The sequence below is a fragment of the Mustela erminea genome, chromosome 4 (assembly GCF_009829155.1).
Source record: "Mustela erminea isolate mMusErm1 chromosome 4, mMusErm1.Pri, whole genome shotgun sequence".
Taxonomy (NCBI): domain Eukaryota; kingdom Metazoa; phylum Chordata; class Mammalia; order Carnivora; family Mustelidae; genus Mustela; species Mustela erminea.
In genome coordinates this window covers 125,770,307-125,794,626 of record NC_045617.1, presented here as the reverse complement: position 1 = coordinate 125,794,626, position 24,320 = coordinate 125,770,307, and the positions used below count along the sequence as shown (strand labels likewise).

At 47.5% G+C, this 24,320-nt stretch overlaps 1 protein-coding gene across 1 annotated transcript; it reads right to left on the bottom strand.

The window, feature by feature from the left end:
• Positions 1-18,174: 18,174 nt before the first annotated feature.
• On the bottom strand, positions 18,175-24,280 carry FOXF2 (forkhead box F2). Its single transcript, XM_032340942.1, has 2 exons — positions 22,680-24,280; positions 18,175-19,086 (listed from the first exon to the last, which is right to left on the bottom strand). Exons 1-2 carry the CDS (start codon positions 23,860-23,862, stop codon positions 18,920-18,922), a joined length of 1,350 nt encoding a protein of 449 aa, XP_032196833.1. The 5' UTR covers positions 23,863-24,280; the 3' UTR covers positions 18,175-18,919.
• Positions 24,281-24,320: the final 40 nt, after the last annotated feature.

The following is a 24,320-nucleotide window of genomic DNA, read 5'->3' as shown; positions in this document are numbered from 1 at the left end:
CTTTCTGAGGCTTGTTTTCTTACCTATAAAAATCTACCTGATGGGGTCAATGGGAAGATAAAAGAAAACGTATATAAAATACCTAATATGGGACCTAACACATATAAATATTCGACCATAGTCATTATTATAAAGACAAAAATTATCTATATAAATACTATAGCTTGTGAATTGTTCGTTATTTCTTCCCTGGTGAATGTAGGACCAGTACACAGTTTCTGTCACCTCCATCAGCCAAGCCACTTTATGATCCCACAGGAGTCTGAGGTTGCAACACATCTTGGCATTCACATGAGGTTGTTTGAACCACACTCCCCCATTTTATTCAGGAACTTGAAATCCTTTCCTGGGATTTCAAGAGATTTCTGTTCTGAAAGCCATTGAAGTAGTATTTTCTGGTATTATTGAGTTATAAAGTCAGGAAGAAATTTAGGTCACCTGGCCAATTTCTGCTTTTGAGGTGGAGGGGCCAGAAATGGTAAATGACTAGTCAGTTGAAGGTGAGCAGGAAATCGTACTCATGGCTAAGTTTATTTAGCATTAACTATGTGCCAGGATCTGTTTGAAATATTTGACCTGAATGATCTTATCTAATCTTCATAAAGCATGTCTTATCCCTATTGTAATGATGAGGAAACAAGGACACCTGCTTCCATGCAGCTGTGTGGAAAGGACCTACACACTGTTGACCTTCAAGACATGCATGTAAATCAATGAAAGCAGCTGTCAGTGTTTTACTCTTACACTTGGCCCTCTTGCTCCCTCAGCTGGACTGTGGGTCTTGAGAAGGAGCACAAGAAATGCTAATTTGCTTCTTTTCTGGCAGCCTTGCTAGAACCATATTGTGATTGGCAAACAGCTGAGGGAGGAAGCATAGCCAGATTCTTATTTAAGATCCGTATTGCCTATGAAAACCACACAGCCTGATTCTCACCTCTGTTCATAAAGTAGTCAGAAGGGAATTATAGAAAGAAGTTTGAATTTTAGTCCTTCTCATGACTGGAGTCAGCCTTGGGGCTCTGCTGGTCACACACTCTGCAGCATCTCATTGGCAATCTCTTACTCAAAGCTTACACAGCAGGAAACAAAAATAAATCTTTATTTGGAGATGCTCATGTTTTACAATCAAGGGTTGGTTGTCTGTATGTCCTCAATAGCAAATCATTTTTGGTGATGGTGGGTCATAAGCTCAAGAGGAAATTGCTTCAGAAGAGCAGATACTTAATAAATCGTCTGGGGGTTGGATCGAGGTTTCCTCATCCTAGAGTGAGTCTGGGGTGGGGGATGGTCTTCACGGTATCCTTCAGGGACTAGTGGTAAAATACCAGTCTACATTTGGGTTTACCAGGGCCAGCAGCAAAAGTGACTCTGCCTCTAGCCCTTGATGTACAAGCTTATTGCTATGAAAAATGGTTGCCCCTCATATGATCTGATTAGGGTACCCTTGTTCTGTGTCCCTGTGGTAATGAGTTACTTCTTTCAAAGACATAATAGTGTAATTTTAATGACAGCATCTAAGCAATTCACATAATACTTTTCACCTCCATACTTTCAAGGTTTGCTGCCTGAAGAGCTTCAGGCGAGAATTCTGGGCTGTGGATTAGTGCCCATCATAGCCCCAGTAGATGGTTGTGTTGCCCTGCCCATTGATTTTCAGATTGCTTACACAGGACAGGACACACAAGCACTTTTGCAGGAGCATTTTATTTTATTTTATTTTATAAGATTTATTTATTTATTTGACAGAGAGAGATACAGAGAGAGAGGGAACACAAACAGGGGGAGTGGGAGAGGGAGAAGCAGGCTTCCCACTGAGCAGGGAGCCCGATGCGGGGCTCGATTCCAGGATCCTGGGATCATGACCTGAGCCAAAGGCAGATGCTTAATGCAGGTGCCACCCAGGCACCCCTGCAGGGGCTTTGTAATGCCTTCATTACATTTGCCACTTTTTTACAATTATATGAGCATTTGGATACTTGTATTTATTTTATGTCCCCTCCACCAGGACATGTGCTCTATGAGGGCAGGGACAGTGTCAATTTTGTTTATCTCTATATTTCTAGGGTCTAAGATGCTCCAAGAGTGAGCAATAGATAAATATTAACACCTGAGTGAAGTTGACTTATGAATAAATTCATCATTTTTTCCAATTCCAAGTTATGGCAGATACACTCTGTTGTTTATGCTTGAAATGGCCAACCTTTCCCCCGCTTCCTGTAAGGATGGAAAACTCTGCAGAAGTAGGTGTGCAATGCTCCACAGTTACATCCACTTATGATATGGGCTACAAATTAGTTCATTTGAATTGGGCATTGAAAAGGAAATTTTCATATTCTTAATAATTTAATGATTCTTCAAAGGTGTTCCTTCCAGTTGTATTGGGCAGCAGGAGCCCTGGCCCTATGGTCTCAGAGCGCCTTCACTACTTGTCCCAGAATCTTCTCAGTTCCATCCTCAATTGCTACACACTCATATTATTAGTAGATTTCTCTCTCAATAAAGATGAGTTCTAAGTTATATGCAAGAAACTATGGTGGACCAAGGCATGTTTTCCTGGTAAAAATCAGAAGTTTCACCAACATCTTTCTTTTGCCACTTTAGACTTCTCAAGTTCAGAGGCCTAAAGCCCATTAATATTATTGAGAATATATTTTCATGTACATTTAATAATATGATTATATTATTAATGACATGATCATTAAAGTTGTAAAAATATATAAACTCACACCAATTTCTTCTGTTCACCCTCGTTTGGATGCAAAATTATATATCCAAGATTTCAAACTGGTGGCCTATTGTTTAAATTTTACTCAGATGTGTTTTTCTTTAACTGGCAGAGTGCTTAAAAAAATATGTCAATATTTAAAAACTGAGAGATTTTACATAATAATCTGGGCTTGTGGGAAATCAGCATATCTTGTCTGTCCACAACTGGCTACAGTTGAGTATGGCTTTTCATAGGTTGTGACTGTTGCATTTTGTGGGTCCACTTCTGCCCTCCTTTCTCCCTGTGTGTCTATTGCTTAAATTTCTGAAAATGTGGGACTACAGATGATTTGCTTCTTTTTCAAATTTTAATTAAAGTTGTTTCAATTTTTTTGTTATGACAATGAATAAAAAACAATAGCTTTTGAGGAACTTACACTATCGGTTTAAGAATTGATCTATAGATGCATATTCTCTAGTCACCGTGCTTCCAGAACTACTAAACATTTTAGAATGGAAAAAGAAGAACAGAAGTGAAATGATAGCAATAGAGATTGCCAAAAGCTCTCTTGATCATCTCTTTGTTAGCTAGTTGAATTATTCTGTGTTTGACTTGTGGTTTCTAGTCTTGCCAGATGTAAGAATGCCCTGGAGTGAAGAGGCGGGGAAGCAGCCACGTTACAAACATCTCCTTTTTCATCTGGGGGAGGATGAGTCGTCACTGTGCTGGGACTCCTCTTGTGTCCTCTGTGGGGTTGTCTGGTGGGAGCTGCATCTGTGTCTGAGATAGATGTGGAATGATGATAAATTAGCTGCCATGGAAGTGATGTAAAATCCACGATAGACTCAGGGAACTCTGGGAAAATCATTTCATCAAGAGTCCCTAACAACTGCTATCATTTGAGGTTTTGATGTATTCAAAGTCAATACCCTTCATGCACAAGGAGTGCCCTGACTAAAAACAGTGAAGGAAATCATCAACATAACAAAAAGGCTACCAACTGAATGGTAGAAGATATTTGTAAGTAATCTATCTGGCAAAGGATTAAAATTCAAAATATATTAAAAAAAATCACAGGACTCACTATTAAAAAACCCAAATGAGCTGAGGATCAAATGAAAACCACAATGAGAAGTCACCGCACTCCTGTCAGAATGGTTATTATCAAAAAAAGACAAAAAATAACAATTGTTGGTAAGGATGTGGAGGAAAGGGAACATCGGGGCACTGTTGGTGAGAATGTAAATTGGTGCAGCCACTCTGGAAAGTAGTATGGAGGTTCCTTTAAAACTTAAAATGGGGGACACCTGGGTGGCTCAGCGGGTTAAGCCTCTGCCTTCCGCTCAGGTCATGACCTCAGTGAGTTCCACATCAGGCTCTCTCTGCTCAGCAGGGAGCCTGCTTCATGGCCCTCTCTCTGCCTGCCCCTCTGCCTACTTGTGACCTCTCTCTCTGTCAAATAAATAAATAAAATCTTTAAAAAAAAAACTTAAAATGGAATTACCATATGACCTAGTAATTCCATTTCTGGGTATTTAACCAAAGAAAATGAAAACACTAATTTGAAAAGATATATGCACCCCTATGTTTACTGCAGCATTATTTACAATTGCCAAGATATGGAAACAACCTAAGTGTTCATCAACTGATGAATGGATAAAGAAGATGTGATACATGCACACAGGAATATTACTCAGCCATAAAAAAGAATGAAATCTTGCCATTTGTGACAACATGGATACACCTAGAGTCTATTATGCTGAATGAAATAAGTCTAACAGAGAAAGAGAAATATCATGTGATTTTATTTATATAAAATCTAAATAGCAAAAAGAATGAACAAGAAACCCGAAACAGATTCGCAAACACTGAAAACAAGGTGGTGGTTTCCAGAGTGGGTTGGATGGGCAAAGTAAGTGAAGGGATTAAGAGGTACAATCTTCCACTTATAAAATAAATAAGACATGGGGGTATAAAGTACAGCATAAGGAATACAGTCAATAATAGTGTAAAAATTTTCTATGGTGACAGATGATAGCCCGACTTATAGTGGTGATCATTTCATAAGGTGTGTAAATATCAAATCATTATGTTATACACTTTTACATGTTAATTATACCTTTGAAAAGTGTCCTACTCTCTTGCATAAGTCTCCCATCCTTTTTCTTCCTGTATAGTGTGTATCCTGTCCTGTCCATTTAGCATCCAGATTTCTGCGAAGCCTCATCTCCACTGTATTGTATAAATCTGTAGCAAAATGAACTGTTTCTTTAGGTAGATTTTACTTGGAATATACTTATTTGGGCAATAAGATCTCCAGTGATAGGAGCTAACACCACTTAATGATAGGCACTAAAGACACAAAAAATTTAATTAGAAGGATACAATATGGCTACAAAGAAGCATGCGCTCCTTAAAGATCTATAAGACTTCTTAAAGAGTGTTGAATTAGTTACAAGTTTTGACTTTTTTTATACCAATAGACCAGCGTTTTTCCACTTCTGTCAATCTGTGTGATATCTTAGGGCAAATGATTCCTCCTTGTGGGGCTGGCCTGCATACACAGGGTATTTTGCAATATTCCTGGTCTGTACTCACTAGACAACAGTACCAACTACCCTTTCCTGCACAGTAACAATCAAACTTTTTTTTTGTTTTTTAAGATTTTATTTGTTTATCAGAGACAGAGCACAAGTAGGGGAAAGCAGCAGGCATAGGGAGAAGCAGGCTCCCCGCTGAGCGAGCAGCCCAACTTGGGACTTGATCCCAGGACCCTGGGATCATGACCTGAGCCAAAGGCAGACCCTTAACTAGCCAAGCCACTCAGGCATCCCGACAACCGAAACCATCCTCAATGATGGCCAGCTGTGCCCTGGGGCCCCAAATGGCCCCTGGTTAAGAATCACTGCTGTAGACCTCCCAAGATCTCTGAATTTTGCCAGAGGGTTCAAATGACATGATCATTAAAGATTTTGTCTTCAAAGATCTCAGAAAGGACTTTGTAATGCCTTCAAAGATCTCAGAAAGGACTTGTAAAGTACAACATGGATACACCTAGAGTCTTGTTAAGGCTAAAAGAAAACTGGACGAGCTGATCTGTGTGAACGGATGGCTATATTGCAGGTGCTTGGGCTCTTGTCATACTGTCTCTTGCACATCCCCCGGTCAGCTCCCCCACAAGATCGTCTGCTTTCTCTAAAGCACAACAGTTAGAACAACAGTGTCCTGTCTCCACTTGGAGGTAGTCAACCTGCCTGAGAACTTGGCTACTTGGTTCGCCCTAGAGCGCTTCTCTCCTCAAGCCTGAGAGGATTTGTTTGTTATTTTCTAAAAGGGCAGACTGCTTTTAGTGAGGACTGCTGCCCGGGCTCACCTGAATGGTCACCATGATGACTCAGAGCTCAGCCCCAGCTGGGCACAGAGATGATGCTTGTTGTAATACCCCCACACCCTCCTGAGATTGCCATTTTATAATGCAGTTCGATGGTTTCTGCCTCTACACATAAATAAAGGGTATTTACTTTTCTGATTCTTGTAAGAAAACCCAAAGCCACAAGATTGTGTTTGAAGTTCCAAAACCGATGACTTGAGGTTTCCCTCCCATAGTGCATTCCCGTTGGACCACGTGGACACAGGCAGCAACACAGATCACTGCACTCTTCTCGGTGGGTCCCTGAGGATGGGAGCCAGCAGTCCAAAGGGACGCACCAGGCTGCAGAGGTCCTTGTACTTCCTCTGCCGGTGCTGGAAACCTCACTAAGTCTTCAGAGATGGAATTGCTTTTGTGATCTACCTTCACCTACAGTAGGAGATACCGGCTGCTGGAATTCCTTGGCCTCGTGGTCCTCTCCTCTCTTTCTAGATTTTGAATCTTGCTTGGTAACGGTTCAGGTAGAATTTTTTTTTTACCCATTTCTACACACGAAAAAAGCAGTTTGTGTGCACATGTGTGTGTTTTTAAGGAAATGCACAGCTTTTTTCAGCAAGACCTCCAAGGTCTTATCAGGAAGTGCATAAGAATAAAAAGGAAATAGCCCACTGGGAAGTTAGAGAAAATTTTGCTTAGTTTCAGTACATATCAAAATTATAATGAAGACGTTGAATTCTTTCCAACGTGCAAGTGTAGTGCATGTGCAGACTATCTCTGAGACACACAGAGAGGGAAGACGGACTGTTTCTGACACAGAGGGGTAGTGGAAGGAGGGAGGTTTAGTTTTCTGCCTCTAGATTAGTGACCCTATTGCACATCTGTGATGTGCATGTGGTCGTTAAAAAATAGAGTAAAATTTAAAATAAAAAAAAAATCAAAAACTAAAAATTGAATCAAAAGCATTCCAAGATAAGGAGGGGAAAAAAAGAAAGGTTGAGGCAGCTTGCAGAGATATATTTAACAGAAGAGAGGAAGTCGGAGGCGAGGGAAGGCACGCAGGGCCAGCAAGCAAGAGGCCTACCGAGGAGAGCTCTAGAGTCATGGTGGGGTGAGGGGTGGGGGCTGAGTTCAGAAAGTTTTCTGTGACCAGAGACAAGAGTGAGATGTGATCACTTACGTGATTTGAAGTTCATAAGTTAGAAGCAAATGGGTGTTTACAGGATGCCCAGAAGAAACAGAAAGTGTCCTTAACAACCTTCCCAGTAAATAAACCAATGAGAATCAAATCACTGCTCGTTCTAATATCCCCCGTTGTGGGCTTCAGGCTAACACCCAAGTGCCATTCACAGGGGCAACTTGATGGGAGTCCCACGTTCTTTCCTAAATCCTTTGCTCTTGGCCGGGCTTGCGCACTTAGGATGGAATGTAGGTCAGATGGACTGCATATCTTTGGGTAATCTCTCATGAATGCTCTTTCTTAAAAATGAGCTTTCGATAAGACTCGAACAGCAGAGAGATTAAGGTTAGATTCTCTGGCAAGAGCCTTGGTGCAGACTCTACATTGCGCATGAGGTGCCGGTCCTGCTACCTGGACAACTTAGCCACAGGCCACGTCCACTCTGCACAGAGCCACGGGAGATGACTGAATTTTCCCCTCATGTGGAGTGGTATAAAGTAAAAAGTGTTCAGTTTTTTTTAACCTGTCAAAGGCAGGCCTCAAAAGACTCCTGACAACATGAAAAAAACCACGTTGTGCTTTTTATCCCTGAAAGGCAGGCAGTGAGCCTAATGCTGGGAGCCTCGATGGTGAGCTGTGTGTTTGTTTACACAATCAAATCTCCTTTTACCACAAGTCCTTGCCTCCATCAATATTTTGACTGAGCAAAGCCCGCTCCGTATCAGTTAATCAGTATCATATCCTGCTTTCCCACGTCGCTCTGTCAATCTTGCTGTGTTCCTGAGATGGGTGTTAGTCTGAGTCTCAGATGGACCACTACTGCGCTCCCAGAACCCCAGGAGGAGGCAGGCTGTGAAGTCAGTGCCGCCTTTACAGCACACAGGGTTCCACCAGCTTCGAGGGTGCTTACGTGCCAAAGGGAAGCTGCAGAATTTAATCAGTCTTCGTAGCCATTTACTGCTTCATATATTACAAAGCAGAATAGATTATATCTTAATTACACGCTCTTCCTCCTAAAGGGCTCTGTTCATCTGCGGTGACCACTAGCAGTTAAATCTATGGAAAACATGTGTCTCATTGCCTAGGTTAATAATGTGTTGGCGATTTTTCCAGGAGCAGAGAAGGTTTCTGTAATCATGGACAATTGCTACATTGGCTTGAAAAGAGTGACGGGCTGAGTCACTTGACTGTAAACAGGTTGTGGGGAATGTCTGGATGGTCTTGAGTTTCTCATGGTGCTCAGGGTGGAAATGTAGGGGGGGGCCCCCCCGGGGTTTCAGTCCCAGGTCAGGGGCAGAGGAGCTGGGGTCCCTGCAGGGCTGCGGCCAGAGTGCAGGGCTCTCCCACAGGCCCTGACTTTTCCCCTCTCTGAGGAAATGCAGCAGACATTTAAATATTTCCAAACCAAACAAGACACCCTGAAGGATTCTCCTCCTGTGGCCCCATCATCTGCCTCAGGCCGGATTTGAGAATATCAAACAAGGCAATGACAGAGGCAGCTCAGCTCGGAAGAGGACTGGCAGGAAGACAGGACAACAAAGCTCACCCCGTGCTGAGCTTCTGCCCTGAGATGCAGGGGCTGCTTTTAAAACTGCAGAGGCAAGAATGCAGGGTGGTCTTCGAGTCACAGTCAGATGAGGGTCCTGATGTCCCACCCTTCCTCCAGGGTCCAAAATAACAAGCCAGGGTGGCCTTGAGGGTTTGAACAAGCCTATCAGGTTTTTTTTTTTTTTTTTTTTAATCCCCCCCTGACATTTGCTTTCAGGGTTTATGTGTCTTTTTCTCAGAGAGTATCCCTGTGCCCTGGTTCCTTCTAAAAAGCCTCCTCATGCTCTTTCCTGGCCCCAACAGTTAAATCAGATTTCTCATTTTCATCTGGGCTTTGACATTAAAGGAAATAAGAGTTCTAGAACCAAACTTTCTGCTCTTTTTGCAGTCGCCTCTGGTTCTATGAGAACGGAGCCTGCTTTGAAATTCTGAAAAGCCTCATCTAATGTCAGCACTGAATTTGGAGGGGGAAAAAAAAGGAAAGTTGTAACTTTGGTCTTGTTCTGCACATAATTGTTAATAGAATCGTGGTTTCTTTCTTTCTTTCTTTGGTAATCTTGTTTTCCAAATTAAAATCCCTCAATGACTCAGCCTCTGCTATGGTCTGAGAAACAAAGAACTATCAGGAGAGCTAGCTTGAGAGACAATCTGGGCTTCAGAAGGCAGATGGAAGGACAGGAAACTGCAGCTCCAGCAAGTGCCGGGCTATGCTCCCTCTCCCCCGCCTCCCTCTGAGGACAGACCTTGTGACCCCTGAGCATTTAGGGGACTTTCAATTCCCTGGAGGAGATGTCAGTGGCAACGAGCCAGTGGGAAGAGACTTTGAATCCTTACATCGAAGTTTGGCTCTCCTCTACTCCACGCTTCCCTGAAGTCCCTTTTCATACTGGAACACATCTCCCAACCCGCCTCTGGCCAGGACTGGGAACCCTACTTTCTTTTGGGCAGAACCAGCTTATACCCAGGGTGGGAAGTTGGCCAGAGGGCAGATCAGACTGCTCTGTGTGGGATCCCAGGGAATCAACACTTCTGCGGATGGTGTGAGCTCTGGGGGCTGTCTCTGCGTGGTGGGTTTTCAGCTGGGCCCTTACAGGAAAGGGTAGGACTCCTGGATGTCCCGCTGCCTTTGCCTGGCCTCCTCAGTGGTCTGTTTCTTCATGTGGGTTGAGGAAGGGTGATGTCTGCCATGGTTTCAGCTGTGCCTCGTGCCATTTATGATCTTCCTGGACAAAGGTCATGACATCTCGTGAATCACTAGGGTAGACGATGTGGACACCCTGGAATGCTGGGCATCCCTGCCCTTCAACAAAGTCTCCCCCACTGTAGTGCTATCCCATCCTTTTCCAGTTGCCCAATACAGACACGTGTGGTCAGATGGATTTGGGTTGGGGTTTCCGCCCTCCCAGTTGCTAGCTTTGTACTGGTGAATGAGTTTGCTCATCTAGGAAATGGGTTTAGAAATAATACAAACCCTATAAGACTATTTTAAGGATTTATAAATTTTGCATGCTGATTAGCAGAGAACCTGAACATCCAGTAACCCTACAGAGAGCTGTTTCTCATTAACTCCCAATGTTCATAACACCAATTTTAATAAAATACTAGTTCTTGTCCAGTTCAAAAAGGGAAAAAAAAAAATCTTTTTGCTGGTCTTCCTTCTCTTTTGGGAGGTGTGATCCTTGCGGGGCCCATGTCCGATACAGTTTCAGGGCCAACCCCAGCCCCTCCCAGGGACTTGTGGAGTAGTACTTTGGAGGCTTTTCCCGAAAGAATGAAGATTAGCCAGGAGCTAGGGCTCTCCTACATGCCCACTTCAGAATATCCTCTAGCTGAAGGAAACAAAGTTTAGCATCCAGTGCACTCAGTACTCAAGGGGCTGAAAGGAGGGACTTCAATGGCCCAACTGTCATAAGCATTCTTCAAGAGAGCTTATTTATTCTAAATTTTCTTGGACAATGGAGAAAGCCCTGTGTGGGGGACCTTAGTAAATCAAATGTATTCTGTCCAGCTGTGAGCTTGGTTTATAATTGTAATGGGTTGAATTGTGTTCCCCCCAAAAAAGACATGTTAGAGCCCTAACTCCCAGTGGCCTAATATGGAGATAGGGTCTTTACAGAGGTCATCAAGTTAAAGTGAGGTCATTAGGGTGGGTGCAAATCCAATATGACTGGTGTCCTTATGTAAAGGGAGATTTGGGCACAGAGGCAGACACACACATAGAGAAGATGACATGAAGACACAAGAAGGAGATGGCCATCTACAAGCCAAGGTGAGAGGCTTCAGAAGAAGCCAACCCTGCTGACACCTTGATTTTGGACTTTTGGCTTCAGAGACTGAGAGAAAAGAAAAAAACAAAAACAAAACAAAAAACTCCTGCTGTTTTAATCAGCCATTTATGACAGCCTTAGCAAAATTACACTTCTAACTATCCTGTGCCTCAATTCCTCCCTCTGCATACCCTGATAACAATAACCTTTCTCCTCCCTCTGCCTAGGATTTAGTTGGGACTTGGTTCATACATGAAATGACATCAGGCTTTTTGCAGCTTTACCATGTCCTGCTTCTACTTTTGCAGAAAACTGAAGAACTGTGTCTTGACCACTGCATTGTGCCAGGAACTAACTATTTTGTAGCCCTTAACGATCCCATCAAATATTTAAGGTTGGTGTCAGTAACCCCCTTGGCCAGTTTAGGAAACGGAGGCACCACCACTGAAGGAATGCAGTGAGCGGCAGGGCTAAAATGTCAGCAAAGCCAGCTCTGCCAGCCTCGGACATCTCTGCTCACGGAACGGGGTGTGCTGCTTGGAAGAGACTTGTGGGATTAAAAGTGGGGAGACATTTTCTTGAGCCTATGTACTCTCTGCAGGAGATATTTTCAGGACACAATAAAGGATAGGGGCTCTCCCCTACAGCTTGGAGTGGACTGTTCATGGTCATTCATTTGCTATTTCTCTGCTAGGGAAGACTCAAAGCTGGTGCATCATCCTTAGTGTGTTCCTGGCTTGAACATTCATTGGTTCATTCATATCTAGATTGAGGATTTCCTGGTCATCTGTCTGGTTCCTTTAGGGACCTGGGATTTGCCTGTAAAGAAGGGATCATCCAGAGGAAAAGGGTATGGCTGTTGCCCACAAGCACCCTGGTAGCGCCATGCCATCAGTAGCCATACGTCATTGTGGTACTGCCCTGTTGTGCATGTCTTGGACAACTTCGCACTCTGCTCTGCTTCCAGCCAGTAGTCTTGTCTATGGCTAGGGTGGGGGAGAGGGGCTGAGTTTTTCTGAAAACAAAAGCCACCATTTAATTTCAAACCAGCTGTCTTTACATTTCTAGAATTAGAGGAGGGTAAAGAAAGTCCCACCATTAGAAAAACAAACAAACAAACAAAACCTCTAAAGGTGAATTTTACACAGTTGCAGTGAATTTGGAGATTTGGAAAGATGGCAGGTGTGAAAGATGTCAGCCTTTCCTTACTGGGCATTAGAGCACAACTGAATAGAAGATGGTGTGTGTGCGTGTGTTGGTGTATGTATGTGTCTGTGAGTGCCTCTGTGTTTGTGTGCATGTCTGCCCGTGTTATTTTTCTTTAAGCAATGGCTCTGATGCTCTTGGCCTCTTCCCTACTCACAAGGCAGGATGTCTCCTACCTGACAATATTGCTGGAGCTGGGGCCGCGGCTGGGGCCGGGGCTGGGGCCAGGGCTGGGGCCCCTGCATCATTACTGACACTACCACCATCCAATTCGAATATTGACGACTGCCCTGTGGAAAGCATCACCGCAATGTTTCCCAGTGCTTAGGACGTCTGGGTGATAAACCCAGGGACCTGGTGTCTTCCCCCAACCAATGTCCATGTTCTTTCACCCTGTGCCTTCCCTTAACTCAACTGCTCTCCTGGAAAGAACCTTAGTAAGTTACATCTGATGGCCGTGCTGGGTTATACCTTCCTTCCTGCCCTGACCGCAAAGGAAGACTTTGAGGACAGACTGCCATTCTGCCTAGCCTGCAGGAGGATAGAGCTGGGGCTTCACCTGTGCAGATCTCAAGGCTCCTGAGCTTTCAGTCCCACCCAGAGAGTCTGTGTGACCGTGTGGAGCAAGGTTGGGCATCACCAGCTGAAAGAATGCAGAGAAGTGATTTGCCAAAGCTGTCCAGGTGGCATGATAGATGCCAAGGTGTAGGCCACATGCTTTACTGACAGAGAAACTAGTGAGGACACCAGCTAAACAGCTAGGGCAGCCTTTTCTCACCTGCAAACCAGCAAGCTTATGTCGGTAACACTTTCCTCAAAAGATTTCTGTAGAACATAAGTAAGATAATGTTCATTCATGGTTCTCAGTCTTGGCCTAAGAGGTAGAAGCACTGTTGGGGAACTTTTAAGAACCCTGAGGCCCAGGAACCCCTCCAAGGAGCCAACTCAGCTGGCTGGGTAGGCAGTGGGATGGCCATGGGTGGTTTTCAAAGCTGCCCATGTCCCTCTACCATGCACTTGGGCAGTGATGCCCTATAGTGTGTGCAAATGCCTCTTCAAGTAACTGCGGGCCCTCAAAATGGGAGCATGTTAGCTGATTTGATATCTTTGGAGTCCCTATTCAGAAACCAAATACTGGCCTAGTTACCTTGTGTTTCAATCAAGTAAAGCAGTTCTTTCCTAATAGGAGTTTCTTTCCTTCACTTTGAAGATTAGCCCTTGGCCTAGATCATCTTCTGGCTCATCCACTATGTCCCCCCAACCCCATATACACACACCATGATTTAAGGTTACCTCCGTCTGGTTAGTTCTGAGGTGAACAGATTAAGTAAGGGGAGCCTAGATGACATGAGATCATGGAGACAGAGCCGAGTGTGAGGCTCTGCACGTGGACAGGGCCTCCGAGCAGAGGAGACACATACCAGCTGCCTCCTGAGCCCACTGTCAGACACTGTTCCTGGGCCAAGCCTCCATCTTCTCTACAAACAAAGTGAGGGTGACAAAGACAGCCTCCTGGGACATGGGAGGGGCACCACGGGGAAGTGCTTAGGAAATGGGAGTGGGAAGTCCCAGATAAAGTCCAAATGATAGTAGCCAGAGGCACCAGTGATGAGAGATTAATTATTTTGTCTGCAGATGAGGGACTGCTTTCAGGGAGTAGGAGATGAAATGACAGTCCCAATGATGAAGGAGAGGGAGAGGGAGATGGAGAAAGTCTTCCTCTCCCCACACACTCTGGAGCCCAGCTCAATCTAATGCAAAGCAGTCTGGGGTGCTGGAGGTGCTCTGTCAGTTACTGGAGGTGACATGGTACGGTCTGGGGGACCAAGCCACTGACTGGCTCTGGCTCCTTGGCTCTCCCATCTGTAGGAGCAGCTCTCAAGCTGGAAGAGTAAGATGTGATACTTTAGGAGGGAATGTCATTGGGGACAGAGCCTCCATGCTGCCCCCAGACCTCCCCTCTCCCTTTCCTGCAGACACTTATGCCAAGAGGACTGGCGAATCGGCACTGGGATGGTCATGTCTCCCAGGAACTGGAAAGCTGAATATTTATCAGTCGGATTGCAGTGGGCTCAGGGCATTCTGAACTCCAAAAGAACTTCCAGGACTTTCATTTTTTTCCCCAAATGATCTAGACATCCTTGTGCTGTGGCCCTCTCTGGCCCAATGTCTACATCTGTAGTGTTTTTCCTTGCTCATATAGTGTTTCTTAGAGGCAGGTTTGGTAAAATGTATTTCCGTTCCGATAAAACACATTAAAATATATTTCCATTCTAAATAAGTTGGTGCCCATTTTGAATTAATCGCCATTATGCACAGTAATTAGGTGTATGTGAATCCACCAGACAGTTCTTCCTTTGGGAGGGATGTGCTAATTCCATTTCACACTATACAGTGACATAACTGTATAGTGCACCTGAAAATTTTTCCCAAAAATCAGACTCCCACTTTCTAAAATGTAATTCAAGATTATTCTCCTTAAATTCTCTAGAAGTTGTGGTAGCAGTTCAGAAAACTTGAGCGTGCGCAATGAGAGAACTCACTTACTTCCCCAGAATGCGGGCAGAAGCCAAGAAAAACAAGTACGTGGGCCTTTCAGTCACTGTCTTGGCATTGCAGATTTGGACAGATAATAGTTACCTCCGAGGATGAGAATCCAGCTCCAAAGCCTGCTTTGCTAGCTTTGGTACAGGGATTCATGAAATATTTTTCAGAGACTCTTGCTCTCCAGATCTCTGTCTGTCTCTTTCCAGACTCTGTCTCCTTCCCTCCCTCCTTCTTCCCCCTCCTCCTCCTCTCCCTTCTACCCTCCTATTTCCTCCCTCTCCCTCTATCTCCCTCCATCTCTCTCTCTCTCCCTCTGTCTCTCTCTTCTCTCGATCCCCTCCTCATGGTTCCACCTGATTCATATTTCGTAACCACTATTTCTACATGCGGAGATCACAACTTCCTTTCTCTGCCTTCTCTAGGTTCCACCCTTAAAAGATTTTATAACTAATAAAGGATATCTTTTCCTGCTTGGTGACCGCACCACCTCCTTCCATCTGGAAAATCCAATAGCATGCTGTGTGTAAGTACCTAGACTTATTGCTCCACTGAGGCATGTAGACCTTAATAATTCCACCTGACTTGTCTTTGCAAAGTTTATTAGAATAAAACAAGAGAACGTATCACTTTGGGTAAAAATGGGCAGGCTGTATTTTCAGGTGCAGGGCTCAAAATTAGGCGTTGTATTTTCCCTGTAATCAATCACAGAACTATTTGGGTGAACAAACTACTAAAAAAAGAAAAAAAGCTTTTAGATCTTTCCTTAACTAATTAAGGGACTAGCCTCAACACCCACACATCTGAACCTGTATCTGTAATTCAGTCTGTTTTTCTAAACCAGTGGTTGTTAAAGTGTGGTCCCTGGACCAACATCATCAGCATCACTTGCGGACTTATTAGGACTAGAACCTTTTATTTTTTTTTTTAAAGATTTTATTTATTTATTTGACAGAGGGAGATCACAAGTAGGCAGAGAGGCAGGCATAGAGAGAGAGGAGGAAGCAGGCTCCCTGCTGAGCAGAGAGCCCGATGCGGGACTCGATCCCAGGACTCTGAGATCATGACCTGAGCCGAAGGCAGCGGCTTAACCCACTGAGCCACCCAGGCACCCGAGGACTAGAACCTTTTAAGCCCTTCCCCAGACAGAGTAAAACACCGGTGGGTGGGGGTGGGTGGCGGGCAGCAGTCTGTTTATCAAGCCCTTCAAGTTATTCTGGTTCAGAGTGAAGACTGTCATTGTACCTATGTCTGCAATGTTGATGGAAGTTCTCATATGCGATGTCGGCTTTAAAAGAAGTGAAATGGGGGCAGCCTGGTTGGCTCAGTACTAAAGCATGGGACTCGATATCAGAATCATGAGTTCAAGTCCCACACTGGGCACAGAGCTTACTTTAAAAAAGAAATATGTGAAATGAACCAAAATCAGAAAGCATAGATTGAACCCTTGATAGTCATGACCTACTACACATCTGTAAATAGGATCAACACCTCCACATTATAGAGATATGGAAAAGCACCCTAAAATGGGTCAAGCTCTTACACAGCTCGAAACAACCATGAATTACTGCGTGCTGGTGTCTACTTGCACCACTAGGGAGCGCGCTAGCATTTCCAAAGCTGTCACCCCAAGAGACTCAGCGTTTTTGTCTTTGAGGTCCTGTCATTCTCTGTATAAACAAGTTACGTTCAAGTGTTTAGGATATAAATTACGACCATGCCGGCTGCCTCGGAAGGAATGTAAACACAGCACTGTGGTCGGAGCAAACTCTGAAACTGACTTCATAATTTATAGCAGGCCCTTGTGTAGCTCAGTATAAAAGGGAAAAAAAGCCCTATTTAACTGCAAATATGATAATGGAGACACAAAAAACATGTTTAAATCATTGCTTAATTTTGGAAAATATAGAAAGGAAACCTAAGGATTAGGAAGATGGTTCAGACTTTTGAAAACAAGATGTTTTACTAATGATACTGTCTTTGGATTTAAATTCACTTGGAATACAAAAACCTTCTGTGTGAGATATCTACTGAGTGGTATTAAGTGCCTGGCAACTGATGGGGCGGTGGGGGGGACGGTGGGGAGACCTTTTAGGGAATGAGAAACAAAGGTGGGTTTTCAAAAGGAAAAGCAAAAGCAAAAACAAACAAACAAACAAACAAACAACCCCAAAATACCAGCCCTCACTTGGGAAAGAAAACCCGCAGCTTGATCATGGGTTGAGAACATTCCTGTTCCTGCTCAGATCTACTGTTGCCAAGGCTGCCCATGATTTTGAAGGATTTGTCAGAGGAGGGCTTGTTAAAAAAAAAAAAAAAGTAAAAAAGAAAGAGAGGAAGGAAGAAAAAGAAGGAGGAGGAGGAGGAAAAAGGAAAGGGGAAAAAAAAAAAAAGTCCTGCTGCCTGGTTGGCTTATTTTCTCTCTTTTGAACTTAGAGCTTTACCAGAGCTGCCTGTAGCATTTGAGACTGGGTAAGCTCCAGATATCAAGCAAGGAAAAGGGGCTCTGAGAGAATCCCTGAAGGAGATTGCTTGTTTAAAGGAAGGAAGGAACAAGAGGGAGAAAGGAAGTTGGACAGAGATGGGTGGGGGTTGAGAGTGCTCCTGCTAAGTAGGGTTGGTCAGGCTCTGAATTGGGAGTGGTGGGGACAGACAGCAGCCACGGAATACCTTATGAGGATGAGTACCTGCTTCTGTTACTCTCCAAGGAAATTAAAAGATCCAAATGGTCAAAGACTGACCATTACTGCTCCACAGCCATCCCCCTCTGGACTATTTAGGATCTGACCACCATCCACAACAAAATTTGATCAGTACACCCACCAAACTGTGAGTTGCAAAGGGGAAGCTGGTCCCATTCTTTGAACACCTATCCCTTGATGGCCACTCAGTGAGCCCTAGGTGGTGACTTTCTACTCTGCCTGTTATTCCCTGCCCTCATTCCCTGCTGGTGGAAAAGAGAAAGGGGCAAAAGGTAAAACTCTCCCTGGCTACAGGAAAGAGAACAAAAGGGGCACAAAACTTGGTTTCCTCAAGTCAGACTCTTGCCTTCATTATCTTGCCTGGTTTTCTTTTAAGTTCTTTTCACCTTCTGGTTTTTGTTTAGCCAGAAGGAGCTAGGGTGAAGGAAAAAAAAGAACAGAAAAAGTTCCTTCATCTCTTTCTCTCCTGAGAAGACCCACAATCAGAACCTGGCCTGTGTTACTCAAGGCACAGACCCCACACCACGTCAATTATACAACTTGGGGGAAAAAAAACCCAACAGTGTAGAGTTGCATTGCTGGCTGGTAGAGAAGAGAGCCTGGTGATCCCAGGATGCCCGTGGAGGAAACAGGTCTCTAAAACAGCTATTTGTTATATATATTTTATTGAAAAAATTTTACATCAAAATAGTTTGGCAAACTGTAAAAGTATACATAAGTGCAAATATATCCTCCTTTTAAAATACAAGCAAAGTGTGAGTATACACGAAAATCATAAAAATATCTTTAAAATATGGTGGTAGAAAACAACCTTGTAAAAAAACGTTGTATTGTCACAATACTGAAAACCACTTTCTTAAACTAGACACATTGTTTCTAAATACTTTCTTAATAATGTTCTTTGGCACCTGTATCCAAACTTAGTGTTTGGCGGAACAGAACTCTCTTTTGGCTAGGCAACAAGATGAGGCTTTCTTGAAGTCTTGTGCTTAGCACTGCCTTTTTGAAAAGCACAAAAATTTTCATAGACAAAGAAAAACACAAACACACAACTTGCGTTTTTCAGACCCTGATGACTGAAGGTAATGAAGATCCCAGAGTTACAGTTTATGTTTTTCATGTGGTAACTTTTTACCATCCGCTAAAAAGCTGAGTTCTCTGTTGGCTCTCTCCCTCGTGGGGATCCTGCATATATTCATATTAGGGTATTGCCAGGGTTGTCCTTCTACCAATGGTAGACAAGTATCAGTGAACAGCGCTGGCCTGGGGATTCTGGCTAAGTGACTGGTGTGCTACTTAGTGCTAGCGCCGTGCATAGTGGGGGAGTCCACCTCAGTTCATTCTGCCCTGCAGAAGAGAGAGCAGAGAGCGGCCAGGGCATGGCCTCCTTCCCTCCATTCACATGACACAGGGCTTAATATCCTGGCAGACACTCTGGTGGTGATGATGGTGATAATATGGTCCGCTTGCAGAGGGATGGAAAGAAGAAATGCCATTAAAGTTGAGGACAAAATCCTTTCTGTCACACACTGGGGTAGAGTGATGCTGGTATCGAGGCAGTCCCACTGAAAGAAGAAAGGAAAAGCTCTTCAGAAATAGTCACTCAGCAGACGATGAGGCATGTTACTTTTTTTTTTTTTTTTTTTTTTTTACGATGAGGCATATTACTTTTTAAATTTAAATTTAACTCACGCCTTATTTTGACTCAGGGTAAGAAAGGGGTTGATGTGCCTTTTGTCTATCGTTAGAAAACGGGTAGAACAAACCCACCTCTAGAAGTTTCTCAAAGTTTCAAACTAGGTCATAGGAGGTCTGTGAAATCACTATGTTTTGTTTTGACGTGCCCGCACACAGAGCACGATCCTCCTCTAAACCGGGTTCTAGAGCGCCTGAATTCCCCTTTTATTCCCGGACCCTCAGGAACGCTTTAATCGCGGAGGGTGCAACCGCGAGGGGACTGTTTGACCCACACTCTCTGTAGGGTTCCCTAAGCGCCGGTCTCCTGGCCCTTGATGCCAGGGCCTGGCTGCAGAGGCCAAGCCCCCTTCACAGAAACACCGCTGTCGCTCTCACTTCTTCTTCTGGGCCTCCTGCCTGTTTCTCAATTAACTGGCCCAGTCAGAATAGCAGGTCACAACAAAAAGAGATGAGAGAAAACAACTCCTTTGCAAGACAAAGGGCCTGGCAAGAAAGTACAGGTCGTCCTAAGTTAGGAAAGTCTCAGGCTTCCCTTAGAGAAGCCTTTCTCCGGGGAGCAGATAATGCTCTTCGATAAACGCTCAGCTGCAGACCCTTCTGCACATCGAGGTGTCAGGCAGCGCGGGGAGCCCCTTAGAAAACTCCAGGATGGCAGAGGGCGGAGAAGGCTCTCTCTCCTCTCCTCTCCTCTCCTCCCCGGCCGCTGCTCTGCGGAGGCCCAGAGCCCGGCCGCAACCCGCTGCCGACTTTTGCTTTTGCTTTCTCAGCGCCTGCCGGCCCCGGGGCGCAACTGGCCGGTGGCGTCCGGAGCGCGCCGCGGCCGGGTCTTCTCCCGGACAGAGTCTCTTTCCGCGCTGAGCTGGGTAAGGCCTCTTCGCCTGCGTATTTTCTGGGTACCCGCGCCTTATGGGACCATAAATTGCATGTTGGGGGTCAGGCCAGATTCGAATTTTGAGTGTGTGAAAACCGTACTCGTCCGCCCGCGGCGCTCGCGCCCAGCTCTCACCGCCTTGGCCTGGCAGCATCCCAGGGCTGCGAGCGGTCGCTGACTTGAGCCACGTTTGTTGCCTTGTAGCACCTACTGTCGTCAACGGCGCGCCTCATTGATCGCAGAAGGCAGCAACACGTCCACGCGGCCCCGGTGTGTGCTTGTTGCTCTGCATACAGGTGCCTTCGCCCGTCGTGTTACAGCACTTTTCAGTGCCAGTTCTATGAGCTCAAAATAGCGGGCCCAGGCAGGACCCAGAGCTAGAGCTCTGGGTTACGACCGACTGAAGGCCGCCGCCAGCTCTTTGATGTGACCAGAGAGAGATAAAAGCCCCTGCTCCTTCTTGAAAGACTCACTGTAATAAATGACGGGTGCGGGGCCTCCCTGAGCACGCGGACCTTGGACGCCCCATCCCAAGCTGGACTCCGCTGCCCGCGGGGGTGTGTTGTGTGCGTGTGTGCGTGCTTGTATGCTGCGGGGAAACTTCTTGGACTACCAGCCCCTCGGTCTGCTCCGCCTCCCAGCTCCTCACTGGGCCATAGTCCCTCGTTGGGCCGCGGTCCACCAGCGGCGCACTCTTAACAGGTTCCGCTGGGCCCGCTCACCCAGCCTGCTCCTGCTGAGCCCCCACTTCTCCTCCGCCTGGGGGATGCCAACTAGGACGGGGAAAGAGAGGGACGGGAGCCAGAGGACGAGGGAAGAAGGGGCAGAGCGTCCTGGTCGGGCCTTGGCACCAATGACGGCCTCCCCAGGATTCCCAGGCTCTGCCCATAGGTCGTACGAGGCTCCCCGGCAAGGCCGCTGCGGGAGGCCGGCCTGCTCCCGCTCTGCCGTTTTCGTTTTCCAAGTTTGTGTTTCCGGGTCCCGAATTTCTGAGACCTGTGTGTGAGCTTGGGTGTGTTGGGTAGGGCGAGGGCGGCCTCAAAGAACAATCATAAGTCTCTTTCTTTCTTGCGAGTTCTTTTGTTTTTAAATTTTGGGGTACTCTTTCAGGGCAGCTGGAAAACCTCGAAATCTGGGTTCAAACTGAGTAGAGCCTGCTTGGAGAAGGGGAATGGGGAACACTAGGAGGGCAGAGAGCAGAGGGCAGCGGGCTGGGCGGGGAGAGGAGTGGTGGGCAGGAGAGTGGGGGAGTGCGCGCCGCCTGGGGTGAGCGGTGATTGACAGCCAGTCCCAGGGGATTAAAAAAAAAAAATGAAGAGGGAAAGGTCGTCTGTATTGGTTACTTGTTGAAATTCCCATAAAAATTGAACAAGACTCTGCTCTCAGTGGGTTAAGTCAGGCTAAAATCCTCTCCCGTGTGGTCCTGCCGAGACTGTCTTTGTTTAGTTAACCTCTGAGACCCGCATTTAAAAGGCCTATTTGGGAAATTTCACCGTCCAGGGAACCAACATCTTTTGCCCATTTCTGGGCTTCCCGTCTCCCCTGCAGTTCATGTCACAGGCTGATTCCCGAACATATATCGTGTGCATCATCCTCTGAGGCTTTTTCTAATTGGGGTGAAAGGTGGATGTGAACTAAAACACCATTAGATAGACAGATCAGCCTGATTTTAAGCCTGTGGGTGCTGCAGAGAGGTTAATATGATAGAATTTATCTCCATTGTCCGAGAAACCTGGTTAAATATTCAAATTCCCTCCTCCACCCCATCTGTTCCCTCCCACCTTTCATCGCCTTCGGCAAGTCAATAAATTTTCATAATCTTCAACCAACAAAATTTACACCAGCCACACAACTGAAGTCCAAGAGGCAAGCATTTCTCAGGGGAATCACAACGTGGGCCTCAGGTCCTCCTGGCCTAGGACAGACTCATGTCATCAATGTAGGTCCACTGTGTTGGGAAGCAAGGGACTCCTCACAGGCTGGTGCCCCTCTCTATTAGTAACACCTCCCTCCTATGAACAATCCTGGATCCCCCCTCTGCCTTCTTCCCTGACCCTCCCTCATTTCCCCTCCCCTCAATTCTGGCCCAGTTGCAACCCCTCCTCACCCACACCCTCAGCATACAAAACATGTCCCTTTCTGACGTCTACTTTGGGAGGAAAGCAACAGCAAACAAACTAAACACACCTGCGTGTGCCAGCGCGCGCGCATACACACACACACACACACACACACACACACGGAAGCAGACACAGCTCCTTGGCCAGGCTCCCCAAAGACCACATGCCTTCTCTCTAAACTAAGTTGGGCCTGAGATTTGAGACCTGCGGTCCATAGGGACACCCTGGGACCCCAGGAAGTCAGTCGCACCATCCTCCCGGCAGTGCAAATTCTGGAGGCCCAGCTCTTGGCCAAGGGTATGAGAGAGGGCAGTATGACCTCAATCCTCTCCCCTCCATGAATAAGGTTCCCTCTTCTCCCAGCACCCACCCACTCCTCCCAGTGCCTTCAGACTCCCTGGCTGCGGCGACCCTGTGGAAGTTGCAGTAGCCGTGGAGCCTGGAAACCTAGAGGCGCACACTGCGTTACCTGAGAGGTCCTCCCGGGCGTTCTGGTGCAGGTAGCTCTGCTCCAGCGAATAGGAGGACATGCTCGAATGCAGGCCTGCCGAGGCTGCGGGGTTGCTGCTTGGCGTCAGGGAGGGCGGCTGCTTGAGGTAAGGCGAGGCGCCGGGCGAGCTCCAGTGCGTCGCGGGGCTCGTGTAGGGAGAGTGGCACTCGATGGCGCTCGCCATGGCTGGGGATGAGGGCACTGGGCTGCTGCTGCTGTCCGGGCCGTAATCCCCTCCGCCGCCGCCCCCAGCAGCTCCGACAGCCCCAGGCCCGGCGGGCACGGGACAACTGGCCATGTAGGTGGATCCGGGGTTGGGCGACATGTGCGGGACGTGGTGATGATGATGGTGGTGCGGATGCGCGTGGCCCGGGGCGCCTGTGCTGGCGTCGTAGCCCGCAGGCATCATGTCGAGGCCTCCGTAGCCGCCCTGCCCGTGGCACCCGAGAGGCGCCGATGGGGGCGCCTGGAAGTCGAAGCCCTGTGGCAGCAGCGAGGCCCCGAAGCCCAAGCCACTCACTACGCGGTGGTACATGGGCTTGAGCGCCTGGCATTTCCGCCTGAAGCCGCGGGGCCGGCGGCGGAACGAGCCCTCCTCGAACATGAACTCACTGGCCGGGTCGATGGTCCAGTAGTGACCCTTGCCGGGTCTCCCGAGGCCCTTGGGCAGCTTGATGAAACACTCGTTGAGCGAGAGGTTGTGGCGCACGGAGTTCTTCCAGCCCTGGTAGGCGCCGCGGAAGAAGGGGAAGCGCGCCTGCAGGAACTGGTAGATCTCGCTGAGCGTCAGGCGCTTGCTGGGCGAGCTCTGTATGGCCATGACGATGAGCGCGATGTACGAGTAAGGAGGCTTCTCTGGCCGCCGCAGCCCCGAGCTCGCCTTCTTGGCGCCCCCACTCCCGGCGCCCGCGCCGCCGCCGCCGCCACCCGCGCTCTTGCAGGCGGCAGAGGAGGCGCTGGCCGAGTTGGAGGAGGAAGAGGAGGAGGCACAGGAGGCTGAGGAAGACGATGAGGACGACGAGGTGGTCTCCAGGGCGGCGGCGGCGGGCGGCGGGCTCATCAAGGCGGCCTGGAGTGCGCCAGGGGCCGGGCTGCACGCGCGGCGGAGCGGGGCCGGCGGCGGGCGCGGCGGGGGCGGCGGCGGCCCGCCCTCGGTGGTCATCTGGGACCGGGGAACGAGGCCTGGCCACAGGGGCGGGCCCCCGGCCGGGAACGGAGGCGCCGGAACGGGGTCGGCCCAGAAGCCGGGCGAGCGCCCTATTCCGCCGCCCGGGCTGCAGCGGTGGCCACTCCGAGCCAGAGCTTCGGCGTCGCCTCCCTCAGCTCCACTGGGGCTTCTGGCGGCGGCGGCGGCGGCAGCGGGCCGGAGGCAACGCCCGGCGCATCCCTCCCCTGAGCCTCTGGCCCCTGTCTTGCGCAATGGCCTACGGGCCCGTAGAACCAAAGAGGCTGCGTGCCGGGCAGCTGCGCCCGCGAGCTGGGACCACGGCGGGGACCCCGGGGACGAGCCCGACGTCTCCCTTCAGGAGCGCTCCTCTCTCTGTCTCTCAGACTTCCTCCCTCCCGCGCCCTCCCCCGGCCGCCTTCCCTCCCTCCCTCGCTCCCTCCCCCCACCCCCAC

Excerpts from the sequence above, each read along its gene's own strand:
- FOXF2 (XM_032340942.1), bottom strand. The coding sequence starts at position 23,862 with ATGACCACCGAGGGCGGGCCGCCGCCGCCCCCGCCGCGCCCGCCGCCG. Across the intron at positions 19,087-22,679 it reads CGCCCGGGAGGACCTCTCAG|TGGGACTGCCTCGATACCAG; the intron begins GTAACGCAGTGT and ends TTCTTCTTTCAG.